Source organism: Mesocricetus auratus, unplaced genomic scaffold (assembly GCF_017639785.1).
Source record: "Mesocricetus auratus isolate SY011 unplaced genomic scaffold, BCM_Maur_2.0 Super-Scaffold_100010, whole genome shotgun sequence".
Classification (NCBI taxonomy): Eukaryota; Metazoa; Chordata; class Mammalia; order Rodentia; family Cricetidae; genus Mesocricetus; species Mesocricetus auratus.
The window spans coordinates 65,018,481-65,044,251 of record NW_024429194.1 but is presented as its reverse complement, the minus strand read 5'-3'; the positions used below and the strand labels follow the sequence as shown (position 1 = coordinate 65,044,251).

General features: G+C 51.2%; 2 protein-coding genes across 7 annotated transcripts in view; both read right to left on the bottom strand.

Moving 5' to 3' along the window:
* The window catches only part of LOC101837660 (chymotrypsin-like elastase family member 1), a 49,854-nt gene extending 48,892 nt beyond the window's left edge, over positions 1 to 962 (bottom strand). Inside the window, exon 1 of one of the 2 annotated variants that reach the window (XM_005067253.4) lies at positions 842 to 962. In XM_005067253.4, coding sequence (XP_005067310.1) covers positions 842 to 881 — 40 coding nt within the window. In that variant the 5' untranslated portion in view covers positions 882 to 962. The remainder of the gene's footprint in view (positions 1 to 841) is intronic. The other variant, XM_040753789.1, reaches the window with a different exon arrangement.
* A 3,896-nt stretch (positions 963 to 4,858) lies between these two features.
* The window catches only part of Galnt6 (polypeptide N-acetylgalactosaminyltransferase 6), a 36,330-nt gene continuing 15,417 nt past the window's right edge, over positions 4,859 to 25,771 (bottom strand). For 4 of the 5 annotated variants that reach the window (XM_040753788.1, XM_013111390.3, XM_021225567.2 and 1 more), the window contains 8 exons: positions 16,725 to 16,874; positions 15,147 to 15,381; positions 11,983 to 12,100; positions 10,632 to 10,832; positions 9,975 to 10,106; positions 9,387 to 9,488; positions 7,537 to 7,689; positions 4,859 to 6,519 (listed from right to left, as the gene is read on the bottom strand). In XM_040753788.1, coding sequence (XP_040609722.1) covers positions 6,406 to 6,519; positions 7,537 to 7,689; positions 9,387 to 9,488; positions 9,975 to 10,106; positions 10,632 to 10,832; positions 11,983 to 12,100; positions 15,147 to 15,381; positions 16,725 to 16,874 — 1,205 coding nt within the window. In that variant the 3' untranslated portion in view covers positions 4,859 to 6,405. The remainder of the gene's footprint in view (positions 6,520 to 7,536; positions 7,690 to 9,386; positions 9,489 to 9,974; positions 10,107 to 10,631; positions 10,833 to 11,982; positions 12,101 to 15,146; positions 15,382 to 16,724; positions 16,875 to 25,771) is intronic. The other variant, XM_013111393.3, reaches the window with a different exon arrangement.

Genomic DNA, 25,771 nt, shown 5'->3' with positions numbered 1-25,771 from the left:
TTGGTGGGGAACCCCCAAAGGGGCTTCTTTATGCTTCTTGGCTCAGGTACCTGACACCCAGCAGACACCTGCATGGCCAGTCCGTGCTCCTCAGTCCCGCATGATCAATCAGTCAGTGCTCCTCAGTCCCGCATGATCAATCAGTCAGTCAATGCTCCTCAGTCCCGCATGGTCAGTCAGTGCTCCTCAGTCCCGCATGGTCAGTCAGTTAGTGCTCCTCAGTCCCGCATGGTCAGTCAGTGCTCCTCAGTCCCACATGGTCAGTCAGTGCTCCTCAGTCCTGCATGATCAATCAGTCAGTGCTCCTCAGTCCCGCATGGTCAGTCAGTGCTCCTCAGTCCCGCATGATCAATCAGTCAGTGCTCCTCAGTCCCGCATGATCAATCAGTCTGTGCTCCTCAGTCCCGCATGGTCAGTCAGTGCTCCTCAGTCCTGCATGATCAGTCAGTGCTCCTCAGTCCCGCATGGTCAGTCAGTTAGTGCTCCTCAGTCCCGCATGATCAATCAGTCAGTCAGTGTTCCTCAGTCCCCCATGGTCAGTCAGTGCTCCTCAGTCCCACATGGTCAGTCAGTCAGTCAGTCAGTGCTCCTCAGTCCTGCATGGTCAGTCAGTGCTCCTCAGTCCCGCATGATCAGTCAGTTAGTGCTCCTGAGCCCTGCATGGCCAGTCAGTGCTCCTTAGTCCTGCCTGTCTTTTGCTCCAGGAGAGCAAGGTTTCTGTTAGACCGACAGACACAGCTTTCTTCCTTCCTCTGAGATAGAGTTAACCTGACCTTAGAGGCTTTCTGACCCCCCTGCTCAAATACCCCTCCCTCAGAACTCAGACCAAAGACCCACTCACCATACAGGACCAGGGAGACGAACACCAGGAGCTGCAGCATGTCTGTGAGAGGAGACCACTGCCCTTGCCACAAGCAGAACCCACTTTATACCCCTCTTATCAGCAGCTCTGCTGACCTCCTGCCAGCTGGGCAGGGCTGTGGGTAGAAGGCGGGAAAGCACAGGTGACTTGGAAGTACAAATGAAACTCTTTTATCTGTTCAAGTCAACTCATTTATCTGCCATTCCAAGACAGAACAAGGTCGGCACTCAGGGAACCTGTTGAAAAGCATCCAGAAACTCCAAGATGGAGAGAGAGCCTTTGAGATAGCTGAGACAGTTAGTAGCCTTTGCCACCAAACCGCGGACCCCAGTTCAATGCCTAGAACTGACATGGTAGAAGGGATGAGTGGGGTCTTGCAGGCTGTCTTTTCACCTCCACATACATGTGCTCAGGCTCTTGAGTTTGGACGCACAGACACATAGACAGACTCACAGACATACACACAGACACAGACAGACAGGCAGACACACACACAGACACACACACAGACACATACAGACACTCACACAGACCCATATACAGACACACACACACACAGATAGACACACACACAGACACATACAGACATACACACACACACAAAGACAGGCAGACACACACATACACACAGACACACAGACACACACAGACAGACAGACACACAGACATACACTCACATAGACCTACATACAGACACACACACACAGACAGACACATAGACAGACACACACACAGACAGACACAGACACACACAGAGACAGACACAGACACACACACAAAAACACACAGACACAGACACAAAGACACACACACAGACAGGCAGACACACATACACATACACACACTCACAGAGACCCACATACAAACACACACAGACAGACACAGACACATACAGACACACACACACAGACAGACACAGACAGACAGACAGACACACAGACATACACTCACACAGACCCACATACAGATACACACACACAGACAGACACAGACAGACAGACACACACACACAGACACACACACACACACACAGAGACAGGCAGACACACATACACATACACACACTCACACAGACCCACATACACACACATACACACACAGACACATACAGACACACACACACAGACAGACACAGACAGACACACACACAGACATACACTCACACAGACCCACACACAGACACACACACTGACACACATACAGACACACATACAGACACACATACACACACACACACGCACGCACGCACGCAGACAGGTAGATGTGATAATAGAAAGTTAGGATGAAGATGGCTTTTCTTTCAGATGTACCCCACACTGACAGCATCTCTCTCAGCATCCACGCTGCCCCACTGCGCACTGTGGAACTATAACGCAGAGGCCTGTCCTATGCATGCAGGGTCTGGGGGTGGGGGAGAGGGGAGACACAGCAGCTTCTCTATGGCAAAAGAGGGAGATGGGGTTTGTCCCCAGGACATGGATGTAGGCTTGAGCCCAGGAGCAAAGCAAAGAAGACGCTATGGAGAGAAACCAACTTGGTAAGGCTCAAAAGGGAAGCTACAGAGCTCTCAGGGCAAGGGAATGTGGGCAGGATGGAAGAGGGGACCCTCGGGACTGGGAGAAGGAGGGCCATGAGGATGGAGGGCCCAGAATGCACAGGGGAAGGGCTAGAGGAAGGAGGTCAGAGGCCAGTGTGCCCCAAAGAGGATGGAGGACCACAGCTGGGTCATAGCAGGTCTCAGAGCACAGGGCGTGGGAGCAGCAGTACAGCCCGGAGGCTGCCATGACTTCCCCTTTTCACCTACGAACCTCCGAGTCCAGGCTTTGGGGCTGCAGGGCTGGGACAGGCTGGGGAGGGCACTTGCAGGGCTTGCAGTTTGTCCCCTAAGTCTTCAGGATAGTGGATGCCCGGGCAGCTTGAAGGGCTCCTTCTGCAGTCTGCCTCCAAAACCAGGCGATCCATGGAGAAGGCTGAGCTGCCTGGAGAATCTAGGGTATCCTGTCATTCCTCTCCCGCCTTCTTGCTTCTCTGAAGGCTGAAAGGCAGTTGCTGGACCAGGATGAGGTGTATAAGAGAAAGCTTGAGATCCCCCACTGTGTATAGCCCAACACTACAGGCTCTAATGGCTTTAAGGGCAGGATCAGTTCTGTTCTTGGCCTGACCCAGAGAAACCCCATCCCATCCGTTGTCACCATATGTGTTTGAAAGCCAGCCTCCTGCCATGAGTGGTCACTCACATCTGCAGTTCCAGTGCTTAGACGGTGGAGGAGGCCGGAGGCTAGGGAGAGGTCAGAGCCAGCATGGGCTAAATGAGACCCTTTTCCAACAAACAAAAATGGGGAACAAGCTCTAGGAGTCTACTTAAGCCCCTTAACTGGTTCCTCATCCTTAAACTGGCCAGTCTTTCTTTTTCTTTGAGGTAGGGTCTGGTCTTGAACTCAGATTCTTCTACCTCAGCCTCCAGTTGCCGAGGTTATAGGTTCACCACCTCACCATGGCTGCTCTGACTCTCTCATCAGGCATAAACAGTGACCTTGGTTGGCTTCAATGTCAAGACATTGCTTCTTTTTTTTCTTCCAAATAAGCCATTCCAGTCCTAGGAACACATCCCTTTCCTTCCTTCCTTCCTTCCTTCCTTCCTTCCTTCCTTCCTTCCTTCCTTCCTTCTTTCCTTTCTTTTTTCTCTCTTTCTTTGGTTTGTTTTTCCAGACAGGGTTCTCTGTGGCTTTGGAGGCTGCTGTCCTGGAACTAGCTCTTGTAGACCAGGCTTGTCTCAAACTCACAGAGATCCAACCTGCCTCTGCCTCCCAAGTGTTGTGATCAACACCAATGCTCAGTCACATCAGGGTTTCTCTGTGTAGCCCTGGCTGTCCTGGAACACTCTGTAGGCCAGGCTGGCCTCAAACTCACAGAGATCCAACCTGCCTCTGCCTCCCAAGTGTTGTGATCAAAGGTCTGCGCCATCACTGCCCCGACTGGAACACAGCCTTTTCAATTAAACAAAGACTCGAGGCTGTGGTATATAGCATAGTTTACCAATAAACCTCATGGCTGGTCATAAAATTTTCCACAAAGTTTGGGAAAGTCCAAGCTGACACAGAGGAAGCTTAAATGGATGGGATCGAACGGTGGAAAAACTATTATTAGGTACTGAGTTGTTGATTTATTTAATGATTTACTTTTTAAAGCACTGCTTGTACTGTCTATTTGCCAAACATGACTCCACTTGCCACCTGAAATAGAAAGATCTGGAGAAACGGCTGAAACAATGGATCATCACCCTAACAACCTGGCCACCTCAGGGAGGCTTCTGTGAAATCTTGCTTGCTTACTGACTCCACTTTGTGGTTTTAGAATATAAAAATGAGACTGCAAACTGACCCCAGGGCCCACGAGGCTTTTTGGGAGATAACCGGGCTTTGGTCCATTGGTGACAACACCTCTTTCCCATTCCTTCTGTGTCAGAGCCCTGTTTCCAGAAAGTTTCCTGAAGCAATGGAACAATGACACACAAGAAACAGGACAAACCCACGATCCCAGCATGGAGGGAGGGAGGCAAGACTGAGAGTTGGGGGCCAGCCTGGGCTACATCACAGGTTTCTATCTGGAAAAAGGGACGGAAGAAGAGAAGCTGAGGATGAAGGGAGGGGCTGTGGAGAGGAGAAAATTGAGGCTTTGTCTGTCTTTAGTTTTTTTGAGCTGCTCGTGTGACACCTGTTCTCCAGTCTTCCTTTGATGGGGTCAGCTATCACTGTATGGGCCTTTCCTGACTCCTTTTAACTCCTCTGCTAGCACATTCTGGGTCTCCCTTACATTTGGAGTGGGAGTCCACGGGGCAGGGCAGCATCTCACACCTCACACCTGCACACACTTCACACCCAACACACCGGCTAGAGGACGTTTGCAGAAAAGCGATGGTGGCTGTAATAGAACAATGTGGTTCTTCCCAATCTGTTTCAGTCAAAGCAGGGAGTGGAGCCCAATCCAAACAGCATCTACCAATACCATAAAACCTTTATTCCCTCCGGGTCCCCATGTCAGACTCTCTTCCCTTCCCCCACCCTGGACCACAGCTCGGCCAGTTTCCTTCCCTTTGGCTAGACCATCCCTGACTGTCTCCCAGGGAACCTGGGAGACTTCCTGCAATGTGCAGTTAGTTGCATGGAGCAGGAGGAAGCTGTGATTCCATGGCGCCCTCATGTGGTGACAGCTTGATACTGCAGTCCCCCAACGCCTCCCTGGACATTTCTATTTTCTTCCAGGCAGAACAGTAGGGTCCAAGTTGATTGTAGAAAGGTTGGCATCCTCAGGTAGGTTCCACACAGAGCACTTGTGCAAGGACAGCTGATGGCGTCAGTCCTTCAGGCATCTGCACACTGTCCCTGACCCCTCAGACTTGCTAGGACTCCGATTAGCCTTATCTGGTGTTTGGCCTCAGAGCTGGCAAACACCTTGCCAGGTGACCTTGGACAAAACACCTATTTAGCTTTTGCTTAAAAATAAATTTAAAAATCGTTCTACCCTAATTCAAGGGCTATGAGGCATTGCCCTCATATCCCTCATGCTATTTTGTATTGCTTTCAAGACAAGGTTGAACTCTGTAGCCCAGGGTGGCCTTGGGTTTGAGATGCGTTAGTCTGTAAGTTCCAAGACTGCAAGCCTGCATCTTCATGCCTAGTTCCTGCTTTGCTCTTTATCTCCTTATATATGGGTTAGAACAAAGGGGCCAAGCCTTGTGCGTTTAGGCTCACGGGCACCTCAGCCCATGAAATTCCTTCCACACTAACAGCCCAGGATTCTCAGGATCCTATCTTGCTGCCTGGCTATCTGGAGGCTGGCCAGCCAGCCAGCCAGAATGGTCAGAGAGGGGTCAATAGATGGCAAGGCTCGCATCGAATGGTCTAGTGTTCCTGCGTGCTGGAAGGAGCCCAGGCTTAGCACCAAAGGTGACACCTCAGCCTCAGCTTGAGTCATCTGCTCACTGTGTGATGACAGAGAAGTCTCTCTCCTTCTCCATCTCTGCTTTCCTCCCCTGGCCTTCCTTTTCTGTTTTCTGTGGTGTTAGGGAGTCAAACCCAGGCCGTTTCCTTGAACTCTACCCCAGCTCAGTCACACCCTTCTTACTGGTGCAACGGGCTCTTTTCCCATCTCTTCCAGGGATAATTGCACAAATGCTGTAGGCTATCGGCACTCTGTAAAGTCAGAACGGTTTGGCACTAGGGTGTGCTAACCAGGGAGGGTATCTGTGCTTCCAGTCCCTCTGCAAGACATATTTTCAGTTACCTTTGGAGGCCACTGTCTCTAGGAGATGAGGAAGGCCTTGGGCCAAGTAGTATGTGACCTCCTGGTCTCTTCCATTGGCATGGAGGAAATAAAATGGGACCAGTGGTGTTGCAAAATTAAGAAGTTCTGCCTTGATGGCCTCTGGGCTTGGAAATCCAACTCTTAGGCCTCCAGAGGAGGCAGGGGAGAAGATTTCCAGGTGCTCAGTGACCCCACTTCCTGAGGGACTTGTTGGATATACAGTGGGGACGACCCTAGGTCTAGACAAACAGCCAGAGCTGGCGGGGGTCACTGGGGTTACAGGGGGCCATGGCTGGCTTTTTGTCCTGGGATATCAGGCAGGTGCCTGATCCTGAGTTCCTGATGAGTTGATCCTAAAAGGCAACACAGCAGAGGGTCAGTCTGAGGACGATGAAACAAGGAAACTGAACGAGATACAAGGATGACACTTCTAACTCCTTCCCAGAGATGTACACACCATGCAGATGCTGGGCTCTAGGTCTAGCTTTAGCGTTACGGCTATCTGGCCATTCCTTTTTTCTGAGCAGGTAACAAAGTGAGCAGAGCTTGGGCTTAGCCATGTGAGTTATCACCACCCATCTCATCGCTGTGTGGTGCCAGGGAAAGACCCTGAACTCCAGCCAGACTTAGGGAGACCCAAACCCCAGCCTGCCATTTGCCAGCGGTGGGGCTTGGGCCAGACAAACTGGTTGAATCTGTCTACTTTGTAGAAATGGGGTTGCTGTGGATGGAGCTCCTAAACTACTAAGAGAAACAATGTCTGTGCCTCAACTTGAGGGACCCTTCGCCCACTGAGTCTATTAGGACTCAGCCTTAAAATGTGCCATGGCAAGGCAGAGGCAGGCGGATCTCTGTGAGTTCGAGGCCGGGCTGGTCCGACAGCCTCCAAAACAATACAGAGAAACCCTGTCTCGTAAAAACCAAAAAAAAAAAAAAAAAAAGTGCATGGCAGCTGGTTGTTGATGGCGCACGCCTTTTATCCTAGCACTCGGGAGGCAGAGGCAGGCAGATCTCTGTGAGTTCAAGGCCAGCCTGATCTATAGAGTGAGTTCCAGGACGGCCTCCCAAACAATACAGAGAAACCTTGTCTTGAAAAACCAAAACCAACCAAACAAAAACAATAAACAAAAAACAACCCAAAAAGTGACATGGCAGACGTGCCTGGATCATCATCTCTGCCCCACTTTTTTTCGTTAGCCAGAACCAGACATTAGCAGACATTGATGGAGTCCACACCCCCTGTGCATTCGACCCTGCTCTAACCCTCCCTGACGCCCAGGCAGAAGATGAAGAAGAAGACAATAAAGAGGAGGAGGGCAGATGTGGAACTCTGGACTCAGGGTCCCGAGCTCTCTGGGCCACTGACTCACCTGAGTCAACTCCCATTCCTCGTCCTTGGGTACGTTGCTATTTTTGCCAGTGAAGTGACAGCTCCTAAGGCCCAGTGTGCTAGCAGTGGCATGTAGACACAGCTGCTTCCCAATGTTGTGACGAAGGTCCCGCTGGGACGTGTACTCAAAGTACTGGAAGTCAAAACAAAGATGTCCCGTGGAGCATCCTCCCAAAGTCACTTGCCCTACGTACAGTGCCATCTAGATGGCTGCCTGGTGGAGGAAGTGAGGCTGTGTGGAGACTTTAAGACTGTTAGTGATTTGCGCCACTGCCACGATTGTTGCCACATTGGGTTATACTGGATTAACGGTGCATATAACCTGAACTATAAACTAAGATTACCTTAGTCTGACTTTAAGCACCACCATGAAGTCATACACTGGAACACTAGCCCTGCTTTTGTGTGTGTGTGTGTGTGTGTGTGTGTGTGTGTGTGTGTGACCTGGAGTCTTGTTATGTAGCCCAGGCTGGTCTTGATCTCTGTCATGTAGACCAGGCTGACTTCAAACTCATGATCCTCTGCCTCAGCCTTCTATCTACCGGAGCATTGTGCCATGCAGCCCATGCATGGCATGTGCCATCACAGTCACCTGCCGGCTCTGGGTGTGCTAATAAATCACCACTGAGATAAAATATATTCACCAAGGAACCCCGGAAAACCACCTGAGAGCTGTTGTCTCTGCGTCTGCCTTCACGTGGCTTTGCTTTCGTCAGCACTTTTCGGCAGTTGGTTCTGGCTACCCTTTATCTGCTTTTAAATACCTTCTATTTACCGGATCTGGGTACTGGATGTCTGAGGGAGCAGTGGATGGGTGCATGCTGGTTGGCTTCTGTTACCCTGAAACAAACTAGGGTCACCCAGGAGAAGACTCAGTTGAGAAGATGTCCCCTTCAGATTGGCCAGTAGGCAAGTCTGCAGGGCATTTTCTTGGTTAACTAGAGGGCCTAGCCCATGGTGGGAGGTGGTGCTCCTGGACTGGAAATCCTGGCGGATAGGAAGCCAACTGGACATGAGCTTGGAGAGCAAGCCAGTAAGCACGGGTTCTCCATGGCCTCTGCTCCAGTTCCTGCCTCCTCCAAGTTCCTGCCCTGACTTCCCTCAATGACAGACTGTGATGTAGAAGTGTGACCTAAAATGAACCCTCCAGGGACGTTGTGCACAGATTTAACCTCAGCACTCAGGAGGCAGAGGCAGGTGGATCTCTGTGAGTTTGAGGCCAGCCTGGTTTACAGAGTCAGTTCCAGGACAACCAGGGCTTCACGGTGAGACCCTGTGTCTAAAAACTCTTTCCTCTTTGGGTCATGATGTTTTATCACAGCAACAGAACACAAACTAAGACAGGGAGTAGAAGTTACTCCTCAGGGATGTACTGGGGGCACTGTGGGGCACAAGGGAGTTTCCAGGGCATCAGTAGGTGGCTGTTTGGGGGTCAGAGTGGTAGTTTCTGGCCAGGGGGGCATTGAGGATAAAAGTACAGGTGTAGGTGAGAGAATGCTCAACAATTCCCCAAGCCGCCAGCAGTCTCCTCCACGGCCCTCTCTGTTGGCAGTGTCCCTTCACCCTCTAGTGCCCAGAATGATGCCAACTCCGTGTCCCTGCTTCAGTCGCCTGTGGGCGTCACGCCTCAGACCTCGTCTGTGGGCGTCATGCTTTCCCTTCCAGCCTATCTGCTTCCTGCGACCGGGGTGACCCTTCCTACCACATCTCCTCTATTGGAGGCCCAGGAAAGAACTATCTAGAATAAAGAAAGGGGGCCCCATGGGAAGAGGAGGTGCCTCAGAGATGGGTTTCTGCCGGGCCTGCCCAGGGCGAGCATGTTTTCTCTACCTGATTGCCGCCAAGGTTGTGGCAGACATACATGATGAGGGGTTTCCCTCCACGGTTGTTCTCTCCCACATCCAAACACTGATTGGTGCCCAAATTCTTGATCTGCAGAGGTGAGCAGAGGGGAAGCAGGATCGCTCAGCTGGGTGTGGGGCACAACTGGAACAGCTTTCCCCCTCTGGGCACGAGCCCAGATGCCTGGAACTAACGGCAAAGTGCGTCTGAAGAGCCCTGAGGATGGGCAGGGCTGGGTGCCCTCTGTGGGGTAAGGTGGGCAGGCCCTCAGGATGCCAGGTTAGAGAGGTCTTCAGCACACGGGAGCTGACCCTCAGCATCACCTGGACTTGTTCTGGATCTGGATGGAAACAGCGAGCATGGGGCCTAGTGATGTGTATTAACACACCTTCATGGGTATTGTCATGGACTTAACACTCAAGAACCAATCAATACTCATGGGCTTCCCACTTTATCAGTTTTTTAACTATTGGAGGAAGCCCCAGATTGTCTCCCCCGTCCTTGTGGCTTGGCTGCTCTGGGGATGCATGGTCTTGACTTCTTTAGGGTACCATGGGGCTGGGCAGGTTAACTTACGGCTCCATAGAAGGTGGGGTTCAGGTCAGGGACAAACATCTCTGGATAGACATTGTGCAGATACCAGGAAAAGTCGTGGCAGTGTAGCCGCTCTCTCAGCTGAAGTCGCTCCGAAATGTCACCGAAATTATTCTGTCAACCAAGCCAGTTCCCTCAAAGGTCAGTGCCACAGCCCAGGTCTTCATGTCTGGGTCAGGCAGCCCAGACAACATGGAGCGCTGAGGCCCCTCTCTCCTGGCCATTATGGCTACTGGCTCGGCCTCACAGCAATACCTGACCCCTCGCCTTACCTTGGGGACCTCACTACTTACAACACTCCTTTGTTCTCACAGGACTCCCCAGTCAGCCCTCCTGGTCTTAACTCTGAGCCTGTCAGAGCCATTCCTCCAGTGACGGGTTCTCCTTCCTATCCCTCTCCTTCCTCTCCTCCTCCTCTGCGTGATGCTGGGACCGCCCCTCCCCGGGAGGGACCACAGCAGCTCACCCTCTTCTCCTCTAGCCCCAGAGCCCCGTGTTCATTGGGCTAGCCTACAGAGCTCTGAGGAATGGAGGGAGACAGGAAGATAGAGATGGGATGGCCCTGCCACTCGGCAGCTGACCAGAGGCCTGGAGTCCATGATTCTCTCACCGGATGCTACCTGGCCACTGGTGCCTCACCTCCTGGACCATCTTTGCTGCCTGCAGATTTCTCCTGTAGAAGATCTTCTTGTAGCTGTCCATCCAGACCTCGGCCAGGCGCACCTGATTGCGCGCAATGACACTGGTGCCCTTGGGGAAGGTGTGGGGGCTCTTGGTTCGGAACACATGGCCTACCACGGAGCAGGGGATGATCTCCAGCTGGCCTCCACACTGCCACACCTGACACGAAAGACGGGGCCTTCAGGAGGCTGGACGACAACTTTCCCCAAGCAGTTCCGTTCAGCTCCCAGAGCGCCAGACCCCAGGTGCTATGACGGAAGTAAATGCCGCCTTTTCTATCCCTGAAGAAAGAGACACTGGTGGGCTTACTCCTGAGGCACAGCTGTCCTGTCCAGGCTGTCCTGGGTACGTGGATGTAAGTGTGCAGAGCCCTGACTCACAGGACTTGTGTCAGAGAAGCTTACCCAGGAGTTACAGAAAAGCTGACCTCCCCCATACCGAGCACCAGTCAGGGGTCTGTGGCCACTGGGCCTTGAACAAGCCCGTGTTCCTGGAGAGATCCTGGATCCAGGTCGGAAGCTCCCTGGATGTGTGAACCAGATACTGGCCGGGGGCCCTCTCTGTGCCAGTGGGCTGGCTTTAGACATCTCTCCCACTGGGCTCTTTGGGGTCTTGTTTTGGGAGGCATCTGTTATCCACTTTGATATAGCAGAAACAGAAGTCCGCAGTCATAGCTACAGTAACATCAGAAGGCAATTATGTGCTTACTATATACCAGGCACGGGGTGACTCCATTAACCAGCTCATTTTCCTGGTAATTAGCTAGCTGGGGATTCCTGCAGTGTTCAGGCCGCCCTTCCTGACCTATGTTGATTCACCTCATTCCCAGAATTCCTCAGAGCTCCGCCTCCATCAGAGCCGGGTTCCACCTCTTGTCTCTCAGTCATGGAGAGCTTGTTGAAAGCTCCTGGGGAAACCCAGGGACCGCCAGGCAGGTGTCCTTTGACTTGGGAAGAGGAGACTGATTTTCCAAAGTGGAGGATGGTACACTGGCTCCTGACCCGCTTTCGTTTTCACCAAACCGTTCCCACACTCCCCGTAAAACAGTCTGATGCCGAATGTGGTCCTTACGGCTCCCACGACCCCTTCCCTCTTAGAAGGTCTGCCCTGGAATTTGGTTCAAGCCATTGAACTCATCTCCAGAGTCTACCACCCTCACAGGGACAGTGGAGCCATGGCAGGGAGTGGACACCCTTTCAAGTTCAGTTCCAGAGATGACACCCTCAGCGCTATCAGTGCCTGATAAACAGCTTGTCAAGGAACCCCCGAGATGTTAAGATTTCCCCCTCAAAGCCCTCTTCATTCTCACCCGGAAGGACATTTCCACATTCTCCCCTCCCCAGATCTCCATCTGGTCATCATAGGTACCGATGTGCTCAAAGTAGGCCTTGGAGATGGAGAAGAGGCCACCGGCAAACGTCGGGGATCTGGAGAGAGGGAGATGCACACTGTCATCAGCAGGGAGGAGGCAGGTGCTTGGCATGGAAGGCAGGTGACTGACTCTTTCCCCTCTCAGATCTCCTACTTCACATCCTCCTTGCCAGGTCATGCAGCCCCTCCTGCTAACTTTCGCTGTGCCTGCTTCCCCTTCTAGAACCGGGCCCAGGAGAGAGGCAGTCCACACTACTCTTCTAAATGAACCCCTTCACCTGTTCAACTACGGACATAGGAAACATCACCCAGCAGGGCCTGCGAGAAACAGGTTCTGCAAACAGGTGGGACTCAGCCCATGAAGGGATGAGTGCATGTTACAGGCTGGGCTGGCCCCGTTCTCTGTCAGAGTTCCTTCAGGAACTGTGTGGCTACAGCATTAGCTGGGGCCTAGTCTGCTAGTGTGTTTTAGACTGCCTGAGAAACTTAAGCTCGGAGGGAAGCTGCTAGTGGCCTTGAACAGGCGACACTGGTGAGAGATGCTACTGTCGAAGGACCACCATACGGGGTGTTTCTGGTAAGCCACGGGTGCTGCCAGGACACCGGAACCAAATAGCAATTCATTCCTCAAACACTGGAGCTTTGTCCTCCCACTGGACGGCCTTGCAGACGCCAGGACGTTAGTGATGGGTGAGGGCCAGGTGCCCTGCCCTTAACCGTGCTGCTGTGTGCCTGGCCCTGGGCTGGGTGGGGTAAGGGTTTGTTGCTATACATGCCAAACAAAGGCTCCTATGAGACAAACAGAGAGTCAGCAGGGAGTGCAGACTCCTTCCTCTCCTGTCTTCTCTTTCCCCTCTTTTTGCTTTTTGTTTCTCAAGATGGGGGAGGGGGTCTTACTCTAGAGTCCGGGCTCTCCTGGAACTTTGTACAGGTTAGCCTAAAATCCATAACGATCGGGACAGAACAATGGCACACGAATGGCTAAAGTGTCTGCTGTGCAAGTGGGAGAGCCCGGGTTCAGATCCTACAACCTCAGGTAAACCCCAGGTGGGCACGACAACCTTCTTGTTACTCAAGATTCAGAGACAAGATCCCTGGAGCGAGCTGGCTAGCAACCCCAGTTATAGTGGTGAGCTCTGGTTTAACTGGGAGACAGTGCCTCAGTGACTGAGGCAGAAATTAAGGATGACTCCCATCATCATCCTTGGGCACGTGCACACACAAGCAGAAGCACTCACCTACACATGTGCCCACACACGTGTAAAAATATGTGCACATGCACACCTGCACACACATCAGCACTCTGTACTCAGACACACACATGTACTTGAACACACACACACAGAGCAAACAAACAAACAAACAAACAAAAAACCAGGAAACTGCAATCTGTAGAGGTTTGGGCAGGCAAGGAACAGGAGAGGCAAGCCTCCATGAGTTTTGAGCACGTTGCCTTTCAGCTATTTAGACTGACGGCTTGTTTTCAGAAGATGCTATGGCTGTGGTTCTCAACCTGTGGGTCACCACCCCTTTGGGGGTTGCATATCAGATATTTAGATTGTAATTCATAACAGCAGCTAAATTATAGCTATGAAGTAGAAATGAAATAATCTTATGGTTGGGGGTCACCACGACATGAGGAAGTGTATTAAAGGGTCACAGTGTTAGGAAGGTTGAGAACCACCACTCCACGGTAAAGAATGGTTTCTATTTTCCCTTTCAAAGGTGGGGTTTCAGATGTGCCCAGTTTGGTTTACACATATTTGAAACAATTATAAAAAAAAACAAATCCTAACATCCCTCCCAGAAAACAAAAGAACACCAATAGACTATATGTAGGTGGGCGGCAAAGCCAGACTATTACGATGCATCCCTTTAATGAAAAGTACAGGGCAAGCCGGGCGGTGGTGGTGCACACCTTTAATCCCAGCACTCAGGAGGCAGAGGCAGGCGGATCTCTGAGTTGGAGACCAGCCTGGTCTACAGAGCGAGTTACAGGACAGCCTCCAAAACAATACAGAGAAACCCTGTACTTGAAAAGGCAAAGCAAAGCAAAACAAACAAACAAACAAAAAACAAAAAAAAAAGAAAGAAAAGAAAAGTACAGGTCAACTGTAAGGAGCTTCAAACTGCCCCAAATAATCTGTGTTTGCTCATTTTCCCTCACCCTACCCTGCCCTGCTCCAGACTGACCTTTGCACATGATGGGGAAGTGCTCTTCCCCTGAGCAGTGATATGTCTTAACATTTGTGGTCCTCTTGTCTTAGCTTCCTGAGAGGCTAGGATTATGTGTTGGATGGTTTTAGCTTGACACAGCTAACATCATCTTAGAGGAGGGAGCCACCATTGAGAAAGTACCTCTATAACATCAAACTATAGGTAATCCCATAGGGCATTTTAAAATTAGTGATTGATGCAGGAGGGGCAGCCCATTGTGGTGTCATCCCTGGTTCTATAAGCAGGCTAAGCAAGCCATGTGAGCAAACTGGTAAGCAGAACCCCCTCATAGCCTCTGCATCAGCTCCTGCCTCCAGGTTCCTGCCTCCAGACTCCTGCCCTGTTTGAGTCCCTGCCCTGGCTTCCTTTGATGATGGACTACAATGTAGAAGCATAAACCACATAAACCCTTCCCTTCCCACCTTGCTTTTAGACATGGTGTTTCATTGCAGCAATAGCAACCGTGACTAAGACAAGAGAACATCACCAGGCCCAGCACACATTTGCCTTTTCTGAGTCTTTTCAAAGACAGTGACCTGGGAGCCCATGCCACAACTATGCCCATGCCACAATGGTCATTGACCCCCACACAGCATCTCTCACCTACTCTGCAAGCCGGGGCCCTGGCCTTCTAGGTATAGGGAATAAGAGATGGGTGAAGATGCACAGGGGCAAGCTATCACGGCGTGAGGCAGTATGGTCTATGCTGGGTCACACAGGTCCTCACCTACCCTGTACTAGCTGCAGGAGCCGTAAACAGGTAACATTACCTCACAGGAGGTGAGCTTGATAAAGCACCTAGCAGATGTTGGTGTGAGATGGTGCCAGTCCCTGAGCTGAGTGGGTAGAGACCAAGGTGGGGGCTCACCAGGGTGCAGTCCTTACTTGATGGGGTAGGTCTCATCCTTGCGTCTCTGCTTCTCGTGTGCAGGGAGCGTCTCCCAGCCGAAGGTCAGGCTCCAGTCAAAGTTGCCACGGCTGTGGGCCTTGCCTTTCTGTACAGGTTTGGAGAACTGGAAAGTGTTAAGGTCGATGGTGACGATGTCTGGGCTCACCACCGCTGTCTTATCCTCAGCGATTCGAGCCAGGAGGGGCTCCAGCCAGCCATGGAAGCACTCACCTGCAGACCCAGGCCAGAAGGTGGGGGTCAGGGGCTGAGCTGCAGCTGAACCCTCTACCCACAGAGACCGGGGAAGATGGGGTGGGGTGCACACACAGCAAGCTCCACAGAAGGGGACACAGAGCATCTCTGAAGCTTTGGGAGGGGTAGGTTTTGGGGCAGCAACCTGGTCAGCATAAATCAGATGCAAACCACCATGGACCTGGAGGGGGCGTCTTCAGGGCTTCCAGCCCCCACCTGAGTATGGGCTTCGGCTCTCTGTCCTCCAGAGAAGTGCACGTGAACTCCCAGCTCTAACTGTAGAAATACCCTCCTCCCAGGCCTTAGGGTCTTCTTTCTTGATCCTTTGTTATACAGACTCCACTGGCTAGAAATTGCTTTACGTTATACTGAGTGTGTGGCAGGGGTGAGGGGTTGGGGGCTCATACTTGCTGTGATCCCCCTGCCTCTGCTACCAAAATGCTGAGATAACAGGCACTGTCACCATGTCTAGACAGTTTTAGGGCTTTCTTTCTTTCTTTCTTTCTTTCTTTCTTTCTTTCTTTCTTTCTTTCCTTCCTTCCTTCCTTCCTTCCTTCCTTCCTTCCTTCCTTCCTTCCTTCCTTCTCGATTGATTTTTCAAGACAGAGTTTCTCTGTGTAGCTCTGTAGACCAGGCTGGCCTTGAACTCAAGGAGATCCACCTGCCTCTGCCTCCTGAGTGCTGGGAGTAAAGGCGTGAGCCACCACAGCCCGGCTAGTTTTGGGACTTTAAATGAACATAGGTTCTATATTTCTTGATTGTTTTAGGCTTATTTATCTTGCCTTATGCACATGTGTGTTTTGCCTGCTTGTATATCTGTGTACCGCGTGTGTGCCGTGTGCTGCAGAGGTCAGCAAAAGGGATCGGCTCCCCTGGCACTGGAGTTACAGATGGTTGTGAGCAGCTATGTGGGTGCTGGGGATCAAACCCTGGTCCTCTGCATGAACAAATGTTCTCAACCTCTGAGCCATCTTTTGAGCCCCATTTTTACCTTATATTAGTGAAGTTTTGTTAGGTGAGTAAGGGAAATGAGGCTCAGTTAATGGCAGAGTCAGATGGGAACCAGGGTTCCTGATGCCAGTCTAGAGTTTTCCGGTTTCTATTGTTCTTTCAGAGAAAGTTACAGGGGAGGCCTATTTAACTCCACACACAAGAGTGTTCCTAGTGGGACAGGGGCTTCTCTTCATGGTACAGATCAGGGAAGCTGTTCTGAGTCACCAAGCCTCATGGCTGTGCTCTCTCTGGAACCATGCCTGGGATCAGTGTGGGGCGAATGGGGAAGAGTAGGCATCTAGACCTCCACCGGGGCATCGCCTACTCACAGTGGGCGTCCAGGAATGTGAGCACCTCGGCCTGCGCCACACTCGCCCCCAGCAGCCGGGCTGTGATGAGCCCCTTCCGCTCCTGCTGCCTCACCACCCTCACGATCTGCAGCTGCTGTACGTACTGCTCCAGCCTCTCCTTCAGGTGCTCTGGAAGGGAAAGGCCACTGTTACCAGCTCCTCACTAATTCCCTGTGGGCACCAAGCCCAGGCACTCCCAGGTCTCCAGCAGGTCTGAATGTCAACCTTCCCACACACCTGTGCAGAGCCATTACAGAGGCAAAAGCAGACAGGGGAGACATGCAGGGAGGGAGCCCTGCCTGTGGCTGGGCCCCTTGGAGGACAGGTCTGCCATCAGGGTGGGTCCCGTGCCTGTGGCCATCTACCCTCTGTGAGGGGCTGGGGGTTGAACCCATGGCCTTATGTCAGGCAAGTGCTTCACCACTAAGCTACACTGCTCCGCATAAGCCTAATCTTTGACTTTCTCCTCTGTAAATGGAACCCATTAAGGAGAGTAAAACCAGATAAGTAGACAAAATACTAAAAGGGACTGTGGGTATGGATCAATTGATGCCCAGCATCAATTCCCCTCTAGCAGTATAACAAGAGGAGAGAAAACAATTTTCTGTTTTAGAGATAGGGTCAAATGTAGCCCAGGCTGGACTTGAACTCCTGATCATCCTGCCTCCAACTCCCTTCTCAAGTGCTGGGTATGCCCAGGAAGAATGCATACTTTTCATAAGAGATCCGTGTATATAAAAGAAACAGCATCAAGTGTCCACAGGCTTGCACAGTGCTAGGGACCCAAGTACAGGGCGGGGGGGGGGCATGCAGACATGATCGTATATCTTAAGGAATGACTGACTGACTGCCTGGAAGCTAGACAGACCATGGTGATCACAGTAGGTGGTCGGTGATCTGCCAGCTTAGTGCAGGCTGGACTGGAGTCTGCAGAAGGGAGGGTCCCTGTGCTAGAGCACTGGCTCCTCCTGAGGGAGCACTGGCTCCTCCTGAGGGAGCACTGGCTCCTCCTCTCAGCCACATTGCCCTTGTTTCTGCTCCATGCACAGACCAAGCCTCAGGGACTTCGATTGCCTCTTCCCTTTGTGGGAAACACCTGGAGAGGCTCCTTCCCCCCCCCCCCCAAGGCAGGGTTTCTGGAGGCTGTCCTGGAACTAGCTCTTGTAGACCAGGCTGGCCTCAAAGTCACAGAGACCCACCTGCCTCTCCTCCCGAGTGCTGGGACTAAAGGTGTGCACCACCACATCTGTCTTACTGTTCTGTTTCAAAGACAGCAACAACAGCAGCAGCAAAAGATTCTATTTTAAAGTTATGCGTGCATGCGTGCGTGCGTGCGTGCGTGCGTGCGTGTGTGTGTGTGTGTGTGTGTGTGTGTGTGTGTCTGCGTGTGTGAGTGCAGTGTGGCAGGGCCCAGAGGATGTCAGGTGCCCTGGAGCTGGAGTTGGAGGCAGGGTTGAGTCGCCCAGTGTGCCAAACACAGAGCTCTGGAAGAGACGCACATGCTCTTAATTCCTGAGCCGTCTCTCCAGCCCCCTCTTCTGTTCGTAACTGTAAAATGGAGTTGCTTGCAGCTTTAGCAGTGGAGGACAACTGTGTGTGTCCTTTCCCTTCCAATTGTGAGCTCACACTGGGCCCTGCTCTGGCCACTGTGCCTTGTAAATCACAGTCCTGAAAACAATTCATTGTGCTGTTACTGATATCTAACACACACACACACACACACACACACACACACACACACACACACACACATACACCCCACACCACACCACACCAATACTTGAACACCTACTATGTGCCAGTCATTAAAGCAGGTGACTTCATGTCTTTCAACCTCAGGTTAACAGATGGAAAGCCAGGACTTGGAGCCCAGGCCATCCCAGGAAACATGATGGCCGTGAAAGGGTCCAAAGCAGCTTCTGTGTGGACTTGTCTCCTCCAAGAGCTGTGAGGTCACCTACCAGGACTTAATGGGTAGGAGTTTCTTGGGGGTGTGGGTGTTTCTTGGTCCCCTTAGCTACCTATGGTCTTGCTGCTTCCCCAAGGAGGAGAGAGAATAAAGGGACTTGTCAAGTTGCCAGAGAGAGCAGAGTCTCAGGGTAAGTAACTATACTTTGCAACTTGAACTCTTGTTTTTTCTTTTCCAGCTCTTCTGATAGGCCAGTGTTTCTGACCCACTGCCCTGTGAATGAAACCCTCCAGGAAGTCACCTGAGAAGGGGGCTTGTCTTGCTCCAGAAATGGAGCCTCTTGTGTTTGGTGCCAGGACCTGGCTGTTCCCTTTTAGCCTCATGTGGTGGCTTAGGCCCAGGAGTGACTTAGTGTCTGCAATGCACGGTCCAGGAGGGGACACTGGCCTGTGCAGGGAGGTCTGCCACCACCACTGGATGGGTGAGCCCCAGCCTGGCCCCTGCCAGGTGTTGCTGACAGGAAGGAGGAGCCCAGCTGGGGAGTCATCTTCTCAGTAGCTTGGCTGAAGTCTACCCGCTCATCTCTGCTCACCGGAAGCCTATGGTGGAGATAGCAGTGGCAAGCATCGCAGGAAGCGGGTTGTGTGGTAAGACAGTGCGAAGCAGAGCTCTGACTTCCAGGGCCCTGCGCTCTAGAGCTCTCCCACGCCTTCCTTCCTGTCTCAGGGGGTCAGGCTGGGAGCTCCTGGTTCTGGGCCTCAGGTCCTGGCAGGAGAGTCAGACAACTCCGTCTCGTCTCTGGGATTATTGGACATAGGACCTAGGGCAGAGTATAGCACAGCTGAGCCTAGAGACAGGTGGGCCAGCCTGTGTGCTCATGTCCCCCACATGACAGTTTGTGATTTAGGTTCCATAGTCTGCCACCCACTCCCAGGGTAAGAGTCCACAAGACTGAGGTAAGCCCCTATCCACCCAGTGCAGCCCACGGCCCACAGTGCTTCTGTGAGTGACGGCTCCAAGGCTTTCCTCCAGCCCTGTAGAACTCTGCCCCTCCCCAGCCTCTTCTGGTGACCAGCATCCCTTTAGCTGTTCCACCCTGGAGCCAAGCTGGGTTCTCCCTGCCCCTTCCTTTCCTTAAAGCTCTGTTGTCAACCCAACAGCAAGCTGATCAGTTCTTACTCCATCCCTACTGTCCCCTCAGCTGTCACAGTCAGCCACTCTCCCAGTCACCACTCCATATTCTCCCAGAATATTTTTAGATAAGGAAGCCACTTTGAACAGCAGTTTCCTTGCTAGGTGGTGGTGGCATACACCATTAATCCCAGCATTCAGGAGACAGAGGCAGGCAGATCTCTGAGCTTGAGGCCAGCCTGGTCTACAGAGTGAGTTTCAGGACAGCCAGAACTACACAGAGAAACCCTGTCTCAAACAAACAACAACAAAACTCCCCTGCAGTTTCCTATCTCTCTCTCCTTATTGTTTGATGGTGGTGGAGACAGTGTTCAGAGCCTCAAGCATGCTAGCCAAGTGCTCTACCACTGAGCAATGTGCTAGCCCCCATCTCTTTGTCTCCTTCTCTCCAGGGTCTCTTATTTTTTCTTTCATCTTTTGAGTTTCTAATTTAAAAAATTATTCTATGTGTATGGTGTTTTCCCCTGCAGGTGTGACTGTATATCATGTATGATGTAGTACCCATGGAGACCAGAAGGGGGTGTTGGATCCCTAGGACTGGAGTGACAGTTGTGACCCTTCAGGTGGGTGCTGGGAACCAGGGCCCTCTGAAAGAGCAGCCGTGCTCTTCAGTGTTGCGCCATCCTTCCAGTCCTTGGCATCATTCCTGCCCCTGGTCTCACACTCTTCGTGTACCCACGGATGACCTTGAATTTCTGATCCTCCTGTATCTGCCTTCCATACTCTAGGAAAACAGGCATGTGCCATAATGCTTGGTTAATGCCGAGCTGTGGATTATACCCAGGACCCTGTACATGCTAAGCGAACACTCAACTAATTGAATTATATTCTTGACCTCTCCCAGCACCTCATCTCTTAGAACCATAAATCAGATAATTTTTGTGTTTTTTTCCCCTGAGACAGGGTTTCCCTGTGTAGCTTTGTAGACCAGGCTGGCCTCGAACTCACAGAGATCTGCCTGCCTCTGCCTCCGGAGTGCTGGGATTAAAGGCGTGCACCACCAATGCCCAGCTGCTTTATTTGTTTTTTAGGATGTGGTGTCACTATGTGGTCCAGGCTGAACTCAAGCTCACAATTCTTCTGTCTTAGCACACTACAACTAGATAATGTTTACTAACAGTTTCAAAGGTGCATTAGAGACAGATCTAGGACCAGTGAGATGACTTAGTGAATGAAGGTGCTTGCTATGAAGGCCTGACAACCTGAGTTGAATTACTGGAACACAGAGTGGAAGGAAAGAACTAACTCTCCCACAAGTGCAAAGCCCTGGGTTCAGTTCCCAACACTCAGAAAAAAAAATCCAACCAAACAACAATAAATAAAAAATAATCCACCCCAGAATTACCACAATACAATTTAGTAATTTCACTTCTGGGTACAGATGAAAAAGAATTCAAAACAGGGACTGAAACAGATATTTGTAAACCTGCTCATAGCAGGTTTAGTCATAAAGCCACTGGTAAACCCAGCTAAATGCCCACCAACATGTGATGCATATGCAAAATGGGGTGTAGCTACACCAGGGAATATAATCCAACCTGAAAAAAGAGAGAGAACGCTGATGTGTGTTCCACAGACAGATCTATGGAACGTGAAAGAAGCCAGTCCCCAAAAGACAAAGGCTATATGGTTCCACCTACTTGAGGTACCTAGAGTGGTCAAACGTGGCAGACAGAAGAAGGTAGGATGGTGGCACTGGGGCAGAAGGCACTGCGGTTTTAACGGGCACACAGTTGCAATATGAGAAGATGAAACAGGCCTGCGCACAGAAATGGTGATAGTTGCACAACAATTCGGGTAGACTTAGTGCCAAAGGGCTGTGCACTTAAAAATGGAGCCGGTGGGATGGCTCAGAGGGCAAAGGCAGGGTGCTGATGACATGAATTCCATCTCCAGAACCCATGTTAAAAACCAGTCAGCTGTGGAAGCGCGGGTCTGTAACCCCAGACCTCCTACAAGCGAGATGGAAGGCAGAGGCAGGAGAGCCAGAGGAGGAGAGACGTGCCCAAAAGCTGCCCTCTGACCTCCACACCGTGACATGTGTGCCTGTACGTAAACACATGCACGTACATGCACACCCAAATAATAATAAACTTGGCTTGTCTGAAATTTGTTATGCAGACAAGGGTGGCCTCAAATTCATAGAGACTAAATCCCAAGTGCTGGATTAAAGGTAAATGCCATCATGCCTGGCTAAAAGAGAAAGAAAAACATGGTTAAGATGGAGAGGCAGGAACCTTGCCTATTGTACACAGGGTCCTAGGTTTGAGTCTCAGCATCATACACACACACACACAAGAGAACAGTTCATATATTTAAAAGGAAGTATTAAATGTATAGATTAAAATGAAGAGTAAAGCAAACCGCAGGTGCCAGCACCTTTTACACTGCACAACTCACAAGAGCACACTCGCTTGCTTACACAGGCCTGGTGACTCACAAGAGCACACTCACACTCACTTGCTTACACAGGCCCGGTGACTCACAAGAGCACACTCGCTTGCTTACACAGGCCTGGTGACTCACAAGAGCACACTCACACTCACTTGCTTACACAGGCCCGGTGACTCACAAGAGCACACTCACACTCACTTGCTTACACAGGCCTGGTGACTCACAAGAGCACACGCATTTGCTTACACAGGCCCGGTGACTCACAAGAGCACACTCACACTCACTTGCTTACACAGGCCTGGTGACTCACAAGAGCACACTCACACTCACTTGCTTACACAGGCCTGGTGACTCACAAGAGCACACGCACTTGCTTACACAGGCCTGGTGACTCACAAGAGCACACTCACACTCACTTGCTTACACAGGCCTGGTGACTCACAAGAGCACACGCACTTGCTTACACAGGCCTGGTGACTCACAAGGGCACACTCACTTGCTTACACAGGCCTGGTGACTCACAAGAGCACACTCACACTCACTTGCTTACACAGGCCTGGTGACTCACAAGAGCACACTCGCTTGCTTACACAGGCCTGGTGACTCACAAGAGCACACTCACACTCACTTGCTTACACAGGCCTGGTGACTCACAAGGGCACACTCACTTGCTTACACAGGCCTGGTGACTCACAAGAGCACACTCACACTCACTTGCTTACACAGGCCTGGTGACTCACAAGAGCACACTCGCTTGCTTACACAGGCCTGGTGACTCACAAGAGCACACTCACACTCACTTGCTTACACAGGCCTGGTGACTCACAAGAGCACACGCACTTGCTTACACAGGCCTGGTGACTCACAAGAGCACACGCACTTGCTTACACAGGCCTGGTGACTCACAAGGGCACACTCACTTGCTTACACAGGCCTGGTGACTCACAAGAGCACACTCACACTCACTTGCTTACACAGGCCTGGTGACTCACAAGAGCACACTCGCTTGCTTACACAGGCCTGGTGACTCACACATTCACTTCTTTGTGTAGGTTTGCGGCTGCCTTGATCACTTCCTTCCAGCCATGCCAGCCTGCTTTCCCAGCAGCACACCATGCCCAAGGGCCCTGGGCTGCTCTTTTTGTGCGGGACAGCCTGAGTAGCCTTCCCCAGTATCTCTGCTGACAGAGTTCCTGACTTAGTATCTAGCACTGTTCCTTTCCCCTCTTAGTGGAACTGCTTCATAGAACTCACTATGATCTACAATTATTTCCTGGGGGTTGGAGAGACGGCACAGTGCTTAAGAGCCCTTGCTGAACTGCAGGGGACCCGAGTTTGGTTCCCAGCACCCACTTCAGGTGGCTCACAACCACCTGTAACTCAACCTCTTCATGCCTCTGTGGGCACTACACTCATGTGCGCATATCCATACACAGACACGTTCACATACACATACGTACAAATAAGATATTATTTTAAAGAAAAAACACAAGGGCTGGGAAGATGGTTCAGAGGTTAAGAGCACTGGCTGCTCTTCCAGAGGACCCAGGTTCAGTTCCCAGCACCCACATGGCAGCTTATAACTGTCCGTAACTCTAGTTCCAGGGGATATAACACCCTCACACAGGTACACATGCAGGCAGAGCACCAATGCATGTAAAAAATGAGGAATAATTTAAAAAATAAGAAATAAAGCCTCACAAAGGTATTGGAGAGATAGCTCAACAGTTAAGAGCACTGGCTGGGTTTGGTTTCCAGTCCCTACGTGGTGACTCACAACCATCCTTCACTCCGGTTTCAGGGGACCCAGCAACCTTTTCTGACCTCCACAGGCACCAGGCATGCACATGGTATACGTACAGATATGCAGGCAAAGCAATCATATACATAAAAAATCTATAAATCTAAAATAAAGTTTTTCTTTTCAACTAAATAAATTGAGCAGCCAGGCAGTGGTGGCACACGCCTATAATCCCAGCGCCTGGGAGGCAGAGGAAGGGGGAACTCTGAGTTCGAGGTCAGCCTGGTCTACAGAGTTCCAGGACAGGCAGAGCTACACAGAGAAAACCTGTCTCCAAAAAACAAAACAAAACAAACAAACAAAAACAAAAAACAAAACAAACAAAATAATAAATTAAGTTCCAAGAAGAGAGAGCAATAAGGTATGAAGTATGGGCCCTGGTTCTGATTCATGGCAAGGAATTAAAAGTCCCCTAGTCTAGCACAGATTCTCCTCTCCCAAGTATCAAATGCCCATTAATCATGGTCACAGCACTGCTATGGGGCACCTGGGTAGGAGGACGGAGAGCAAGTACACTGTCCTTTAGAGACACAGCCCTTTTGTGTGTGTAACAAGAGCCAGTTAATCTGATCAAACAGTCAAATGTGGGAAATTTCATCCTGTGTGGACAGACGTGCAGAGATTGCTGACCCCATGGTTCTGCTGTTCCCCACTGAACTGCACCCGCAGTCCTCCCAGAGTCTGAGAGCCTTGGGGAGGGGTGTCAGAGCATGCACATCCCCTAGGAGTACGTGTAGAGATGTGGCAGTGAATAGCATTGTGGGTAATGGCATCTCCCCAGTCAGGGAGGACAGCACACATCCTCAAAGCTGGACCCAGAAAATGAAGGGGACCAGCCCGAGTCCTCAGGTGAGAACTTAGAGATGACAGATGTGGCCTTAAGATTGAGGGGGGGGGACTGGGGAGATGGCCCAGTGGCAAAGACTTCTGGATGCCCTTACAGAGGACCCGGGCCCAATTCCCCGCATCCACATGGAGTCTCACAATCCTCTGTAATTCTAGTTCCAGGGGACCCTCTGGCCTCCAAGGGCATCAGGTGCACACATGGTACACAGACATACATGCAGGCAAGACACTTACACACAGAAAGAAGAACAGAACAGAACAAAACAAAACAAAAGGATGAACCCAGGGAAACAGGAGGTGACTGGAGAGAACAGAGGAATTGGGTCTGGGGGGATGGCACATGCTGCTCTTTTAGAGGACCTCAGTCCTGATCCCAGCATCCACATCAGGTTGCTCAGAACCACCTGAAACTCCATCCCCAGGGGATCCCTGGCTTCCTAGGGCACCTGCATACACATGCATACACCTACACACAGACACATATAATACATATAGTTTGAATATAAACTTATTTAGGAACACAGGCCTGCTGGCTGCTATGAAAAGGTACTGCCCTGGTTGGTCTTTTTCTTTCTTCTTCCTTCCTTCCTTCCTTCCTTCCTTCCTTCCTTCCTTCCTTCCTCCCTCCCTCCCTCCCTCCCTCCCTCCCTCCCTCCCTCCCTCCCTCTCTCTCTCTCTCTCTCTCTCTCTCTCTCCCCACCTCTCCTTTTCTTTTCTGTCAACTTGACATAAACTAGAGGGATTGACAATTGAGAAAAGACCTCCATTGGATTGGCCTGTAAGTCTAGTGCTGATGGGAGACTTTCTTGGTTTTCTGGGAGGGCCCATGTCACTGCGGCAGTGCCACCCCTGGTCAGGGGGTCCTGGGTTGTAAAAGCAGGCTGA